This window comes from Galleria mellonella, unplaced genomic scaffold, assembly GCF_026898425.1.
Source record: "Galleria mellonella isolate WM207_F2 unplaced genomic scaffold, CSIRO_AGI_GalMel_v1 utg718, whole genome shotgun sequence".
NCBI lineage: Eukaryota > Metazoa > Arthropoda > Insecta > Lepidoptera > Pyralidae > Galleria > Galleria mellonella.
The window spans coordinates 930,622-948,913 of record NW_026442143.1 but is presented as its reverse complement, the minus strand read 5'-3'; the positions used below and the strand labels follow the sequence as shown (position 1 = coordinate 948,913).

The following is an 18,292-nucleotide window of genomic DNA, read 5'->3' as shown; positions in this document are numbered from 1 at the left end:
CCAGTGAGGGAGGATAAGTGAGGATGAAAAAACATGTCAGTTAGCTCATCGTGATGAATACACCTGGAATTCAGCACGATGGTTTCCAGGGGGTACTCTTCCTGGATCCATCGCGGTTAATTCTGGAATTCGTCACGATGGGCTGTCTTGTTTTCTGTTATCTCTCACTCGTGCCTTGCCAATATATACTGACAGTGTAGGCTATATCTTTAACGGGTGAAAATTGAAAGGTAACCCCCATTCCATTTTCACCCGTTAAAGATATATCTGTACATTATACTTATTAGTTCAAGCCACATTTAAACTAACTTTCGTTCAGTTAATGAATGTACGCTTCTCCTCTGTAGACTAAGTTAAGACAATTTCTTCTCTATGTAGTTATCGGTTTTACTAACTAGTTAGTTAGGTACGTAGCTCGTAAAACCAATAACCAATTGGCCACTTCGCCTAAGTAAGTTGACAAGTTTCTGGCTACTTCGAAAAAGTTTTTTAATTCTAATACTCTTACGGAGCTGGTTCTTTAGACTAGGTACATTACATGGCTCTAAATACATATTCACTCATTCATTTCAGCCATTATCCGTCCACTGCTGGACATAAGCCTCTCCTATAAACTGCCATTAAGAACGGTCCTGAGCCACCTGCATCCACTGACTCCCTGCAATGCATTTCAGGTCATCACTCCATCTAGTGGGAGTCGTCCTACACTGTGTTTGCCCGTATGTGGTCGCCACTCAAGAACCTTTCTTCCCCCTCGATTGTAGGTTCGTCAAGCTATGTGACCAGCCCATTGCCACTTCAGCTTGCTTATCCTTCGTGCTTTGTTGGTTGTTTTGGTTCTTTTGCGGATATTCTCGTTTCGGATTCTATCTCGCAGAGACTTCGAGCATAGCCCTCTTCGTCGTACGCTGAGTAACTTGAAGCTTTTGCATACGGACAATCGTGTAGGACCATGTTTTGATTCCATAAATCATCACTGGCATCACGCACTCACACACTCTAAATACACATTTAAAATTTATTATTTATAGTTTTTATTGTTTTACAATCTAATTTACAGTTTTCTTTTTAGGATTGACAATAACTGCATATATATATATATATATATATATATATATATATATATATATATATATATATATATATATATATATATATATATATATATATACACACACATACATATATATATATATATATATATATATGTATATATATATATATATATATATATATATATATATATATATATATATATATATATATTATATGAAGGGTCCACTGCAATAATGATGAAGGTCCAAAAATATTTAAATCTTAACGAGTAATGCCATTCGATTACTTGACAATGTACTTATTAAATCTTCTTTACGAACTTAGCAGTATTGCTTGCAGTCCCGAGATAAATATGTTTTTAATATTTTGGCTACACGGCTAGAATGCTCAACGTCACAGGTATTCACGGCAATAATGATAAATGTCCATCTGCTCGCACGGACCGCCATCTTGCTGTCAAATCAGTGGCGTTCCCGCCAATTGTTTTGTCAGTCTTTGTGCATCTGGCATTCTGCAAGGTCATATTATACGGAGTTATATACTTTCTTTCTTAAAATTATGATTGAGAACAACGAAATGATCAGAAATACGAAAGAAAGAAAACAGACAGGAAGAATGAGTGATGTTTTAAAGAAACTTCGACTCCAAGGGCATGAAAATGGTGATGACTGTAAGTGTAATCGTTTTAAATGTTTTAAAATGATAAATGAAGAGCAGAGAGCAAGAATATTAAGACAATTTAATAGTTTTGCGAACAGGTACGATCAAGATAATTATTTAAGTGGGCTTATAATCGTATCTAATGTACGACGTCGTCGTCCACGAGTAGGTGAAGAAAATGCGAAATTACATAATAAGTCATACTCTTACAAGATTCGTATGATCGGGGATGATACTTACGAGTTACCGGTGTGTAGAAAAGCTTTTATATCCTTACATGGTATCACTGGAAGAAGACTTCAATTTCTTCAGAAATCACTGACTGAGTATGGCGTTGTCCAAAAAGATAAACGAGGGAAACATGTTAAGAAAAAGCTTTCTAAACAAACTATTGATTTAATGTACAAGCAAATTGACACTCTGAAAACTATTAACGGCAAGAAAGGCCATTATAATTTACGTGAGAGTCAAAAAATATATCTGTCGGATGAGTTGAACTTGTCTAAAATTCACAAAATGTATAATGAAAACAATCCAAATAACAGAGTATCATACGAAACATATCGCAACTTTTTCAATAAGAATTTCAACATATCATTCGGTTATCCCAGGGTGGATACATGTTCGACTTGTGATGAATTTCAAGCTGAGAAAAAACATCTTGAAATTAAGATTGCTCCTCTTCCTGATGGGCAAGAAAAATCACAGATTTTGTCTCAACTTCGAAGACTCGAAATAGAAAATTTAGCACACAAAAAGAGAGCTGAAGTCTTTTATGATAAAAAAAGAAAAGCTCGTTTGACAGCTAGGCAAGATGTTACAACAGTAGCGATTGCAATGGATTTTTCAAAAAATCTTTCTGTACCGAATATAACTACAAACGATGTATATTATAAAAGGCAGCTGAGTTATTTTATGTTTAATATTCATGTGCTTGCTGATTCTTCATCTTATTTTTTCGCTTACGATGAGAGTATTGGAAAAAAAGGATCAGACGATGTAGCCTCTCATCTGTTTCATTTCATATTTAATAAAATGGAGTTACAGGTCAAGTCTCTTATAATTTTCTGTGACTCGTGTGGTGGTCAAAATAAAAATTATACCATCTTTAGACTGCTACACTACATAGTTCACTGCTGCAACCGATTAGAATTAGTCACAGTTATATTTCCCATAAGGGGTCACTCATACATGGAGTGTGATCGTAACATGGCCTATATCAATCAAAAGGCTAGAATTGAACTTCCTGAAGAATGGGCCGAACATATGCGTGGAGCTCGACAGAAACCGAAACCTTTCGATATTATCGAATGTTCACAAGATGCATTTAAGGGCTGGACTGCATTTCTGAAACCGTTTTACAAAAAAACTTGTCCTTTTCCCATACGACCGGTGCGTGAATTTCGAGTCCAGAAGGAACACCCACGGCTCATGTTTCACAGAAATTTCAATAATAGTCCATGGGAATCTAGTGTGGTCAATACACCAGCTTCTTTTCGGTCTATGAAGGCAGTTAATGAGGGCGAATTCAAATTACCTGGTTTGGCTTATAAAGACAAGCTGCCTATATCAACAGCAAAATATAACGACCTGCAGTTCCTAAAAAAGTTCTGTAGGCCTGAAACGAGACGTTATTACGATGAACTTCCTCATGCTGCAAATATTAAAGAATCAGAAGGCAATTAAAACAGTCATTTGGGTACCTATCATTATTGACTGTCAACGCAGTGTGGACAGTGATCATTATAGTTCTGATTTTTAAAGACTTACTTTTGATTACATTATTTTTAATTAGTTTATAATACTCTAAGAATGATTATTTTCCAAAGAAATAATGCTATGATACATGTTATTTAATTGTAATAAACAAAATTTAATTATCTTTATGTTTGAGTTTTTTTATACCGTTTAAAAATTTAAAACTCAATTATCTTAAAACAAAAGACAAAGGACATTCATCATTATTGCAGTGGACCCTTCATATACAGAAGGTGGTCTTACTGCTAGGGCAATCTCTTACAGTCAATCTTTGGGTAAAAGAGAATATATAGTGATATTTTTTTTGTTTCCTTTATCTATATATCTAATACCAGTTCCATTATAGGCAATATATCCTGTCACATGGTCACCCCTGGAAACCATCGTGCTGAATTCCAGGTGTATTCACGATAGGCTGACTGACCTCCTTTTTCATTATCATCACCCCCCCCCCCCCCCTCCCATTACATCGTATACCGTTAGTGTAAGCGTGGTTAGCATTCCATTATCGTCCTTTAAAGAACTATGCTTAATTTAGGAATAGAAAGCTGTATAGTGTGTCTAAATTTGTTACAAATTATACTATTCAATAATTTTGTACATATAGCATCCTCTATTGATAATAGAAAACAATCGAACATACCAAACTAGTAAACTCAGGCGCTGCATGAAGATGTTTTTAAAAATGGCACGTTCTTTTTTTAAATTTTGTCTCTAAATGAAAAATGACGTTGTCATAAAAACGGACATAGAAATAATTGGACTATAAATTTTACTAGCTACAGATGTTTTCTTTTCTTGCCCAAGGCATTACTGTGAACCATCTGCAACGCGATTTTCTTTTAATGAAATTCCATCCGAGGCGTAAAGACTCGTAGACTCGTGAAACCCTTTATTTCAGAACTCAAGGTGTCCGTCGTTGAGGAACGTCCAAGTTATGAACGAGAAGCGATTTTATTCAGGCAAATAATTTTAATTTAAATCGAGAATAAAAAATAGTATCAAGCTGGAAGTTAATCATATTAATTATCAATAAATAGAAAAATATAAAGAAATTGGAGAAGACATCGCGTAACATACACTTATTCGAATTAAGAAGTTTTTTTTTCCTTTTGAAGTCGTTTAAAAATCTTATAAATATTTTTCTATATAAAATAAGGAATTTACAAGAAATTATTACATTAATTTATTATCAAATTACTGTTAATGTACTTTATTTTCCTTTAATAAACACTATAAAAATTCACTGTATTTAATGAAAATTATTTCATTTTCAACCGACTTCAAAAAGAAAGATGATCTCGATTCTATTCTGTTGTATTTTATGTTTGTCACGTCATAACTTCGTCAGTTATATATGATTTAGCATATTTTTTTATCTGAAAATATGTACTTATATAATATTAGTCCTATAGACATTTTATCAAAATACGTTCAGTAATTTATTTTTTAAAATAAATTAACTAAATTTTGCCACAATTTGTCGATTTTTTGTGGAATACAATTTTAATTGTATATTCCGTTTATGTGAGACCGAAAAATACCATATTTATAATTATATAATTATAATAGAATTATTATATAAATGAAATTACTATAAAATACAGGTATGAGCAGAAGTCCCTAACTTAAACCACACAAAGTAAAAGACCGTTGACGACCGAAGCTTTTAGGCATGCATTCATTTTCCCCAGAAGATAATCATTATTCTTCGTTATTTTAATTATTTCACGAGAACCTTTTATGCTTTATATAAGAGGTGTGCAGAGTCTAATTCTACGTTAACTTTCAGTTGAGCAATGTAATAAAAAATTTAAAAAAATTCAAGCTAATGGCTATTTAAAAATAAAATTTGATTTAAGAACATAATAAACGTAATTTTACAATCATCTACATATCTATTCAGTTTAAATTTTTCCAAGAGACTATAGCATGTGGTTCTTCAAAAAAAGGGGTAAAGAGGTTTCTTCAGAATCGGCAACCCGCGCGTAATGCTCCTAGTATTGTCGCTATCACTTATCATTAGGCGGATCGTATGCTTATTTGCACCTCAGTTATGTAAAAAATGAATATTTTTTTTATTCAAGGGAATTTATTCTAATTTGAAGGACTACTACGATAAGAGTCATTTACTTCTATAGGTCGTAACACGGTACTATAAAGTTTTTAATTTAAATTTCAGCCACGACACAGTTATTTTTAACTAATGTGGCTGTTATCGTACACTACCCTACAATTGTAATTTTTTATGGTTCCAATAAATACATTTTAATTTAAAAAAAAATATAGTAGGGTTACTTTTAATATTTTATTATAAAATAGCTTTTGAATTAAAAATTACACCGTAAAGCAACTTTGTTTTGTTTTGTTTTGTCTATAGGCGACGGTTACCATTAGATGCGCCGTCAGCTTGTTTGTCATTCAAAGTTGTATAAAAAAGAAAAAAAAAAAGGAAGAAAGAAGGGAAACTTATTAAATGATCACTTCAGGATGGTTTATTAATATAAAATATACACAAAATTTTGAGTTCGACCTTTAGGAACACAAGTGTGAAAATCACATCCAGTATGATACCAGACATGATTTTTGCATGATACCAGAACAAATATACATTAATGTAAGAATAAAAATTCAAAAACATATTTTTTGTTTTGTATTTAATACTAATATTAACACTCATTACATATTTTGTTTCTTACAAATCTTCTATATACAAACATTGCCTAGTTAAAATCTTACCCTTTTCTTCATAAAAACGACAAAGCTCTCACAAACCTATTAAATTGTTTCGTCTCTTCCTTTTACGCTGAATTCCAATTTAAAAAAAAATACAAAATTCTATTTAATTTTTTTGTGATTTGTAAAAGGTTTTAATTTAGTTACTATATATCTAAAGTTATTAAAGTTATGGCGTGAATTTACTGGGTACAGAGAAATAACACCTGAGTCCTCAGGAATGCCAACGCCCCCCCATGCGTATGCGTATCATGGGCGAAACAGTATACTCTGTTATGTCCATGGTACAGCTCATGTCTATAGGCGACGGTTATCACTTTCCATCAGGTGGGCCGTCAGCTTGTTTGCCATTTTAAGTCGTATAAAAAAAGTTATGAAGAGTTTCCTCTTTATTTTACTTATTTTTAATGAATAAACTCAAAATTTACATAACTGTTTTAAAAATTCTTTCATTTATAGAAAGCTACATTATCAGCGAGTAACATGCGCTATATTTTATTAAAAAAAACCGTGGTGATCCGGAACCGGCCGCTAGTGTGTATTATAGATGTGAAAGTGCTTAATAAACGTGTATCAATGATTTTATAAATTAATTTAACTGATCTTATATATTAGATGATATACTCAGAACTGTCATTAAGAGAGACTCAGAGAGAGCGTTCTCACTGAACAATTTTTATCGTATCGCATTCGTTTTGTTTATTACAAATGAAATGAAAGCTCATTTTGAAACGGACTGGCACAATTTCATTTAGATGCGATGGAAATTTTGATAACACTGTAAAATGGTGTTCTCTTAAAGACTTTTTAACAGAATACATTGATTAAAAGTGGTTCGATTTTAAGAGTTTATCTACGAATGAATGAATAAATTAATGAATGATTGAACGAATAATAACTTTATTTGCTTGAATACAGGTTATTACATTAGAAGTATTTAATGCTAAAAACAGAATGTCTGTATACAACATTGGCGTCCAAATATTTAATTTGGAACTTTTGGTTTTCTGTATTGATTATATGAATGGAATTGATATAAAGATTTTTTTTGTTTCTTTCTAACTACACTGGGTTGTCTGGAAGAGATCTCTTTCAGAGATAAGCCCTCCCTTGCTAACGAGTTGTTAAACTTATCGCTATATGTATTGTTCAAGTGCAATAAAGAATAAAGAATAAACAAATCAATACATATATACAATTTAGCTTCTTTAAGTGAATTAAAAAAGAAATGGTTTTTAGTTATTCTGTATTTTGTATATATGATAAGTATTCGCTAATTCTAAACCGATTATTACAATTTTTTTTCATATCAAGTTTTTTTTCTATACCTCGAAGATAACAAACAAGCATACAGCCAGTCTAACGATAAACTGTCACTGTAACTTATGAGCGCCTACAACACTTACGCGTTGCCGAAATTGAAAGAAAAAATCTTTTTGAGGAACTCCATACTGTTAGTCTTTAGGAAAATATCATCAAGGAGCGTTCACGGTAGGAAACTTCTCTAAATCTGAAACCGCACTGTTTAGGTTCTAGCGTGTGAGCGTAAATAAAAGTATTATAAATAAAAATAGTAAAATAATAAAAATAAACATATTAGACGTTAATTGGGTGTTACTCTCAAGTGTATTTATACTTAAAATTACAGAAGGTAAGATAATCTGATTTATAATTAAAATGTGCGTTCTATTACTTCCTTGATCGCTTTAATTAAAAAGACTCGAATGTTTAAAACGAAACGATGATTCTCCCTTTTATCTTATAGAGCCTAAATTAGATTTAATGCTTGTAATTATTTAAGTCCTTATCCCAATCCTTATCCAGTTGTCCGCATTTGTACACTGTCACTGGCAATGATTTACTATAAAATAAATTAGAAAAATGTTGCCAATTCTAAAATATTCTAATTTAGAATTGAAAAGAACTTTTCTTGCGCATCAAACTGAATCTAACATACTTTGCATAGTAAACTCAAAAATTTTGGATAACCTATGGCACATCTCGTCATTTATTTCAGTACCTACTTTGTCACGATTCATGTTGCGTTTTTTTTTGTACAGTAAAATGTACTAGTCATTCTTTCTAGCAACTGAGATAGAGGCATCCCTTCCTATTCTTCAATTTTGACGACATGTTATCTCTTTCTTTCACACATACACACACATATTGATTCTCTTTCATATAAACTTGCGACAATAGTTATGTTTGTACATGTATACAAACTATGAGTACAGTCTACAAAATATTCTTAATTTCTTTCGCAATACCTTCTGAAATAAAGTGGTAATCAAACCCTCTGTATTTTTGTAAGTACGTTAGATATTCAATTTTTATAAAAATTTTAACCAATTTTGCATGTGATGTGTTTTAGTCTCTAATATTACGATAAAAATTTAACCGCCGTTTCTACTTTAGAAGCAAAATTCTAATTGTATTATACATAATTCTGAATTAGAATACTTTAAATCTAATGTATCTAGTTTGCTTATCAACATCTCGTCAAGCTTTATTGCATTTTTTTCGTTATATTACAACAAATAAGGATACTATCATTCACAATGTATTTTGTCACGCTTATATACGATTGAAGTCACTGCTGCCGAATTCACTTACTTTATTGGATAAAATAAAACCGGAATATCAAAGAGTCGATCGCAATGTGGAATGCAAATGATCAAAGTCGACTTGCAATTATGCACTCAAGTTCTGCAATAACGTTCTTATCGAGTTCCTTTGAGGCGATGAAGCATCGACCCTTTATTACGTGGAACACTTTCTTTGTCAGTTCGTTGAAAACACCTCTTTGAATATAGTTTGCACTGTTTTATTCTATGTTAATAAAATTGCAGTATATCTATCCTTATTGTTAGGGTCCTGGAGGACTGAAATAATACAGCGGATTGTAATTTTTGATGATTATATATATATATACATATGACATTAAACTGAATCTAATGTATTGTTATTGATTGATTTTTTAACATACTATTATAATTTTGTTATTATTAATTGAATAAATAGTTGATTTAATATTAACTTATATGTATCTATTAAATGTAATGTAACTTGTACCTAGCCAATAATGATTTTGAATTCTTTAGACTATAAGGCGAACATTTGTACTTCACAATAGATCTGGAAAAACAATGTTCTGGCTAATAAACAAATCTATCTATCTATCTATAATTGTCACATACTACATACAAGAAAATAATATAATGTATAGAAATTGTGTAAATATTTATCATCATCATTACCATCATTGTCATTAGCTGTCCACTACTAAACATAGGCGTCTCCATAGGCTGTCATAAGAAACGATCCTGAGTCACCTGTATCCGCTGGCTCTCTGCAATGCATTTGAGGGCGTCACTCTATCTAACGAGGGGTCGTCCTACACTGCGTTTGCCCATACGGGGTCGTCACTGAAGAAACTTTTTCTCCATCAATTGACGGTTCTTTAAGCTATGTGACCAGCCCAATGGACTTTAGTTTACTTATCCTTCGAGCAATGTCGGTGACTTTGGTTGTTTTGCGAATATCCTCATTTCGGATTCTGTCACACAAAGAAACTCCGAGCGTAATCTTCTCCATAGCTTGCTGAGTAATTTAAAGCTTATACATACGAACCACCATGCAGGATCATGTTCCAGTTCTATAGATCATCAGTGGTAACATGCACTGGTTAAAAACTTTCGTCTTTGTTTTAAAATATTATTGTGTAGTTATTTATAGGAAGCCGGTGTTGGTACTAGTCAGATGCGAAATGGCCACTGCTTGTACCGGAGGCCTACATGAGCGCACCGCCCCCGCATCTCATGATCGTTCGTCAACAATTATAATGCATTCGGGGTTTTATTTTTTATTTTTTTATACAACTTAGAATGGCAAACAAGCTGACGGCCCACCTGATGGAAATTGGTAACCGTCGCTTATAGACATGAGCAGTACCATGGACATAACAGAGTATACTGTTTCGCCCATGATACACCCCATGCGTTGCCATTCCTGAGGACTCAGGTGTTATTCCTCTGTACCCAGTAAATTCACGCCATATCCCACCCTTCAAACCCAGCCATGCAAACACAACTGCTTTACGGTTGAAACACCAAAGGGACAGAGGTACCCAAACAATCGACTTTTGTACAAAGTCTCATATTATATCTCAAGTTATATCAATGCCAATCTATTACAAAACTGCAGGAAGGAAAGGAATTACTAGTAATTGAATCTACCGGTTCTAATGCAAGCAATATAGAGTACATTATAGCAATTAGAGTACAGAGCACATCGATCGACCTCCACGTAGTCTCCATGGAAATCATCGTAATTAATCCCTGGTGAATTCGTTACGATAGGCTAACTGAGCTAACTTCATTCTCACTTTCGTCACTTGGAAGCCTTACCAGTGTATACTGATAGCGTAGGCGGTATTATAATACCATTTTTATCTCATTAAAAATAGCATACATCATGTATTTATAAATCTTTTATTGGTATCAATTTCTACTTCAGCACTAATCTAAAAATACTGTTATGTTACATTTTTAATAGGATGTCGAAACTCCAACTGAAATATAGTTTTCCCGTACGCTATTTCATAGTTTGCTTGAAGTAAACAATTCTCACAAAACGTATCTCATATAGGTGTGGTAGTGGTGATACTCTTTTGAGGTTTTTATCCAACTTCTAAAAAGAAGGAGGTTCTATGTTTGACTGTATATTTTATATGTATCTTGTGCTCGTTATGTTGCTCCTATTTTAATGCCTATTCATAAATTATCTGTAAGCGACGGTTACTACTTTTAGTCTGCCTGAAAACCAATTGGCCATAATTTAGTTGAATAGCAATTAGGTAAAGTGTACACTCACTGCACGCAATCTGTTCTTAAGCGGGCTGTTCTAGTACTCCTAGATATTAAATAAGAAAATTATCATATTTTCTTCTTTCTGTGCAAAAGTAAACTTTGAGACTATTGAACTAAAACATAAATTTCTTCAACAGGCGGATATAGCGCATTCGGCCAAAGGCTACGAATCAGAGGATGAAAACGCGGGCAGAAAGCGGCAGAGGGCCAACGACGAGCGGCCAGCCAGCAAGACTACCATGTACTCTAAGCAGGTTATTATTTCTTTTTACGTCGTATAAGTTATTAACTTATTATATTTTTTCTTATACACGACGATTAATATAAATTTATGATTAATGATATAATATAAAAATTATATATTATATAGCCAATAAGTATATTATACTTTTTTATAACTTTTTTTAATAATAATCAAATACTCAAAGAAAACTCTTATAGTATTTTCGACACATTTTTTTAGAATTTTATGAATAAATGACAAAAATAGCGCTCTTGTAACGCTCTTTTCTCGTGTATAAATTTGTTTTCCAAATTGAGAAACCGTTGGCGACAATCTGTTTTAATAATTGTCTGAAAAATATATATTGCAATATTTAATGTATGTTTAAAAAATGTATATATATATATATATATATATAGAGCTTGTTGTCTCGTATCTAGCTATAATGTTTGTATAGACGACTTATACGAGTAGATAGACAGAGTATCTAAATACTCTTTGTTGTATTCTCCAAAAGATTACAGTAGTAAATTTATCATAAATACAAACAATTAAAACGAAAATTATCACCATCATCATCATATCAGTCTGTCTACTGTTCACTGTCCACTGCTGAATACAGGTGTCCCCCTGTGGAGGGGTGGGGGGGGGGGAGTTTGCCAGATTTGTAACCGCAGTTATGTATTTGATGTATTTTCTAGAAAGACGCAGCTCGACCATTAAGGTGCATTAATCACTTCTTATGACACCCTTGGAAAAGGAAGGGGTTGCCTATTCTATGCCGAGACCACACGGTCAAAATACTAATACTGACAGAATATCCATTAAAATATATATTATATAAATAAAAAATAATAATAAATAATAATATCTATAATAAAATAATCAAACTGTTTATAATTACTCCTTTCCATCCAAAGGTTGCCTGGAAGAGATCGTTTTAGCGATAAGGTCGCCCATTGTTTTCTCACTGTGATTATTTCTTGTAATTGTCTTTATCTAGAATAAGTTTACTGTTGTAATCTTTTGAAGGGAACAATAAAGAGTATCTATCTCTAAAAATCAAAATAAATATTATACTTTCTATATTTTTAGGAGTTCCGAGAGCAGTACTGCATCAACAACAAACAATTGGATTTGCTGGAGTTGGAAAAGTCCAAGAAGGACAGATTCCTCGGATGCCTCTCACAGTACCATATCGAGAGTCCATGTTCGAGAGCCAACCGGTGCGTGCATAGTTTATTCAACAACTAGCCCTACCCTGCTACTTCGTTCGCTTAAATTAGAATTACTTCTAAGTAGGTAACCTACCCGTGTATCCAAACTCATTCAAATCCATTCAGTAAATTTCCATCTAGACACATTCACAATTTTTTATATTAATAACGGTTGTAAGATTTAAAAAAAAAATTGTACATGGTGTACCTAGAATAGAGACCAGTTCCTTATCATTCATATGGAGTAAAGTAATATGCCTCTAAAGAGAGATTAAATTAAGCAACTCTCTTTTCTGACAAATAAAAATATACTAGGCTATTCATATATATATATACACGTGTGCGTGTATGTATCTATACGAATAAGTTGGTTATCTTTCTGTTATGCAAGTTTTGAGGTGTCATTTTATACTGACTTAAATATAAAAATCAATAACGATTTGGAAAAAAAGACCTATTGTTATTTTGTATTTTTTTTATAGTGAATATCAACTGAGTTAACCGAAATAAAGGTAAAATTAAGTGATTTCACTTAATCTTACCTTTATTTCGCAATTTTATTTCAAATACATTTTGATATTATAAAATGAAAAACGTAATACGTACGTTTAATTAAAAAGGGTTCTGTATCCTTAATACTTAAATAATAAATTAATACGTTTGGAGCATCCCAAAATAACACTTAATTCAAAGAAATAACCACACATGCCGAGTGGGTTCAATCCTTTGATCTATTGCACTCGAAAGACCTCGCCTTAAACTAAGTATATGATAATGTATCGATGATGAATGATATTATATTGCCTTAAATACACTTGTGATTGTAATATATTGTGGATATATAGATAAATAAATGGTTTATTTGAAACTCCAGTACACACAATAATAGTAATGATTGATGACGCTCTGATTTTGGTATGACTGAGAAAACATTATACTGTATCTATATATAGTATAATATCATATTTTCTAAATAGAAATAAAATAATGTAACTATTGTCTGTATTATGTTTCTGTGCTATAACTCTTGTGAGAGTATTGCCATCTGGTATTAAGAGTTGCTATGCAGAATTCAGTATACACGAAGATACTCATATGACGTGGTTTTTTGGACGATTGTTTTACGTACCCTTCAAAATATGTGATAATTCGAGTACGCTTTATATTAAATGATCCAAACAATAATTGGACAAAATAATAAAGAGTTTTTATCTATCTATCAAGTTGAATATTCAGAGATTTAGGATGGGCTTAAATCTTGGAATCTCTAACTAAGCTGTCAGTACTCGTAAGTAATATATGATGATTACTTTTCTGTAGGTAATTTCCGAATAAAACTGAAACGTTTAGATTGAACTTTTTATGTTATTTCATTTGAGAAACAAACAGCATAATTAACACAAAAATATTACATAATAATTATTTAGTAACCAATAAAGTTTCTACTAATACCTGTTACATACAGAGCAGACAAGGTTCGATACAGCAATATAAATAGGAAAGTACTAAGATGCAAACACTGTTACATTGAATTCTTTATATTATCCTTAATCAGTTTTTATACATTGTAATCGAGTTACTAAATATATAAATATATTTATATGACGATTGTGGAAAACAAGCATACAACCCATCTTATAATAAACAATCATTGTAGCCTATGGATACCTGTTGGAGTGTTACGAGTGCATTGTCGACTCCGAAGAAGCCTTAATATATCCTTTTTGAAAAACCCACACTGTAGTCCATTTATAGTTACAAATAAAAAATAAGTCAGATTACAAATTTATTAGGGCTATTCTTTATTACTTAAGTACAACCTAAAAGTTTATAAGATAATATATAATTACATTATTGTGACAAAAGAGATCCGTTCTATCGAAAATTCATTTTTGTAAATAAAAAACCGAAGGTTTTGGAAGCTAATTTGATTTATATAAAGCCTTCTATAAGATTTAATAAGCCTATAAGATTTTCGATAACTGAAGTATGATTGCATCCATCTTACAGCTTCGGGTAACACTGAATCCATAAATACTGCATAGTGCCAATTTATCGAAATGAATTTAAGACAAATTTTAATAATTGAGATATACATTCGATTTATCTTACAGCTCTGAGTAATATTTCAGAGCAAAAATTTATGTTCATGCCATTTTGTCACATTGATTTTATTTCGAACTCTATAAATACTAGTACGGTATTCATTTTAATTACAGATTGTATCTAACAAAAGAAAACCGAATTTAATTGTAACAAAACCAGTTATTTTGGTCTATAAAATTAAACTATTAAACCGATTTTAATAAAATTTCTATAGAACCAATCTGTATGTTATTTACTTTCATATAAAAAAAAAAATTTAATTGGTTTACAGTAACGGAGTTTTGATGTAATAAATACAAAAAAAAAATGGTATTGAGAGGTTCCTTCTTTTGAAGTAGGTTGGAAAGAATTAAAAATACTTTAATAAATTTTAAAATACATTTAGCTAATTAATAGGTTTGTTTAGATTTTTGTTTAAACTTTTTAATTACCGCTTTCTTTCTCCAATTTAAAAGCTTAAAAGCGTAGCGTAAGGATAGTAATTTGTGTTAAATATAAACTTCAAGGGTTAGAAATGTGAAATTTTAAATATAATTACTGTTTGTGACATAGGAATCTACTAAAAAAGATTTTGCTATAAATATCACTGCAACGGAAGCTTAAGGTTTCTACAGGCAAATCTATGGTATGCAACTAGTACTAAATAAGTTTTTGGAATGAAAATCTAATACAACCGTTCGATCGGACGTCCCATGTGAGTTCTTCACAATGACCTTTCATGCATAAGAAATGAAGTAACCTGTTTGTTATGTACCTACTAACTGGAAAGCATAATACCCAAGTTTCTAATATAGGTACGTTCCTTGTTTTGTTTATGAATAACAAGAAGAACGGTATGTAAATATTTGGGTAACTATGATTTATAGCAGAACCCTCATTTCCTTGTGTTGTTTAGGGAATAAAATTAATTAATTTTTTAGAACAAGCTAAATAAAAATACCTTTGATGGTAAACAGTTAGACCAGGGACTTGGGTACATTTTCTGTTTCACTATTGATATAAGTTGAAAAATATGACATATTAAATTATCAAATATGTCATATTTTTCACGAGTATCACATTTGTAAAAGCATGAGGAACTTTATACACGTCAGGTTGTTTATTTGTAACACTTTGTATAAAGTAAAAGTAAAGTCTTAAATTACAGGATATAGATTTCTTAAGAAAAGAATGAGTACAATGGCGGACTTACCCCGTAAAAGGATATTTTTGCCAGTCAACCTCTGAATGTCCGATATAAATTGTGAATTGGTGGAGTCATAAAAATAAAATTAAAAAAATAAATAACTCATATGTCGGTAAGCTCTAAAAAACCCAAAACTGTAATACTTGTATTTCTTTATATAAAAATATTCAAAAAGTAAATTACTGTTTTAAATTATATTTATTATGTCTTCAAATATCCCTGTAGTTTCATTTTGTTTCCATTTAAGTGAAATAAAAATTACCTCTTTGAGTTGATTTGCAAAGTAAATGGAGACCTCTTACGAAAGGTAAAGGTAACAAATTGGGCATTTTATTATTCGACACCCTTGTAATAGTGTTAGGAGCCAAGTAACGTATAAAATACGAAACGGAAGCGGTTTTTAAAGATTTTTTTTTTGTTTATTTTAGCTGTTCCGATGAATTCCAAAAATAAATGTATCGTTTATTCAAACATCTGCTTATATAAAGTAATGTAGGAGCTACTAACAAGGACTTATAACAGATTTATAAAAAATATATTTTTAAGATGTTTATTAAAACCTCAAAATTACTCTTCATTTAACGAGCTTAGAAAGAATGTTTGCAATTCCTATGTATTGATTGTATTTTATTTTTAATAATTATACTCTGATGGCTTTGATAATTAAGTAAATCTAAGTAAGTAATATTGCCTTACATTAATGTAAGGTACTGTGCCCTTACTCTTACAATTATATGGGGTAAAAATATGGAAATTTATAAATTAAGTTCCCTTTGAAATCTAGCCCCCTTATGACGTTTTTTATGTTTTTTTTTTTATAAAATCCATCTCTCTGGTAAATTAGAAAATTCACAAGGAGTGCACGAAAAAAAGGACAAGTATTTGCTGCGCTTGCAACCCGCCTGCCAAGCGTGGCAACACTACTAGAAAAATGGCCACAAGATAGAGGCCTATGTTCAGCAGAGGTCATGCTGATGATGATATCCAGGCTACAAATATGACCATCTACTACATATTACGAAATGTTGTTTACAATCAGGCGGGGTGTGGTTCCTTTGCCTAACAATAATAAAAAAAAAAAAATTATAAATATAAATTTCAAAACATTAATAGGCTTTTGTTTCATTTACAGAGCATCATTTCTATCCGTGTGCGTCCGTCGTCGGGTGCCCTCAGATGAGAACCTTAACTCCGACTACGCCCCAATACAGCGGTTTCCAAGGTATGTACCGACTATACCTAATATATATATATATATATATATATACATAGACAAAAATCCCGTAAGAGATCCTCTGTATCCATATTAATCTACCAATATCACGCTAGCTTAATTTTCTCTTCTACTGATGTATTGTGTATTGTTTTTGAAGAAGTCCTGGGGACATTTAAAACATATGCCTAATAAAAATAAATAATTCTCTACAATTAACGTCATAATATAATAGGGATCATACGTTAAATGTTACTACTGCCTTATTAAGAAATAGTCTCTGCTATTACCCACCTATAACTGTCATATGTTAGAAAATTGAAAAGAATCTAAAGCAAAAAATAATAATTTATGTGCCATACAATTAAACAAATTGCATAGTCCTTAAGTTAGAATATCCTGTATTATGTAAACTAAACATAGTAAAACTAATAATAATAATAAAGGTGTAACTAAAAAATCAAGTCCCTAACCTGTTTAGTTCATTTCCTAAATTCGTCAATTCATTCCAAATAAAACAAGTATTATTTGTTTTATAATCTGGACGTCTTCATTTAACGATCTTTAACTAAGTTAATTGAGCTCGAAATAATTTGAGTCAACCCTTTTGTAAATAATAGTTCTCAATTTACGTCAGTTCAAATAAACAACGAAGTCTGTTTGCCAATAAAGGGCTTCCCAAAATTTATAAAGATACAACAAATATTAGATTAGAAGGTAGATATTTATAATGTATATATATTAAGGAGGGTTATGTACATCCACGGACAATATTTTCCAAGGAAAGTTAGAATACCAAGGAAATATAAACCGCACGAATTTTATGAGAGGTTCGATTTTCGTATTTTAAACTGTTGGTTTCATATATATGTTGAACCCCTTTGAAAGCCCTGCATTTTGTAGATCTAAATCTTTAGTTACTAACCCTTTTCCAATATTAAAAAAAAAATCTTTAATTAATCACATAGCTTCATGTATTAGTAGAAATATGTTCCATTTGATTTTCTAGGTAACCACGACATTAATTAGTTCATAGACAATTGTGAATATATGAGACGACATTTAGAAGTAGATTAAGTAAGAAGTATTTTTAAGAACAGCACTAATATTTGGCACTTAGTTTTCTTTGCCTGCTCCGTAAGGGATTTCACGGGAAGACAAATAGACCAGATCCCTTACGGTCGAAGTCAGAAATAACCTGCAATAAATCAACGTATAACCCATAGCACTGATCTGCGACTCACTAATAGTATACTGTCGGCAAAAATA

The 18,292-nt window shown here is 31.5% G+C and overlaps 2 protein-coding genes across 3 annotated transcripts in view; both read left to right on the top strand.

Annotated features, from left to right (window-relative positions):
* LOC116412897 (uncharacterized) overlaps positions 1-18,292 on the top strand; it is a 271,549-nt gene that overhangs the window by 217,507 nt on the left and 35,750 nt on the right. For both annotated transcript variants that reach the window (XM_031908805.2, XM_052900850.1), the window contains exons 3-5: positions 11,216-11,332; positions 12,397-12,527; positions 16,943-17,032. In XM_031908805.2, the coding sequence (XP_031764665.2) occupies positions 11,216-11,332; positions 12,397-12,527; positions 16,943-17,032 (338 nt within the window). The remainder of the gene's footprint in view (positions 1-11,215; positions 11,333-12,396; positions 12,528-16,942; positions 17,033-18,292) is intronic.
* On the top strand, positions 1,748-3,690 carry LOC128202030 (uncharacterized). Its single transcript, XM_052900851.1, has one exon. It carries the CDS (start codon positions 1,756-1,758, stop codon positions 3,400-3,402), a length of 1,647 nt encoding a protein of 548 aa, XP_052756811.1. The 5' UTR covers positions 1,748-1,755; the 3' UTR covers positions 3,403-3,690.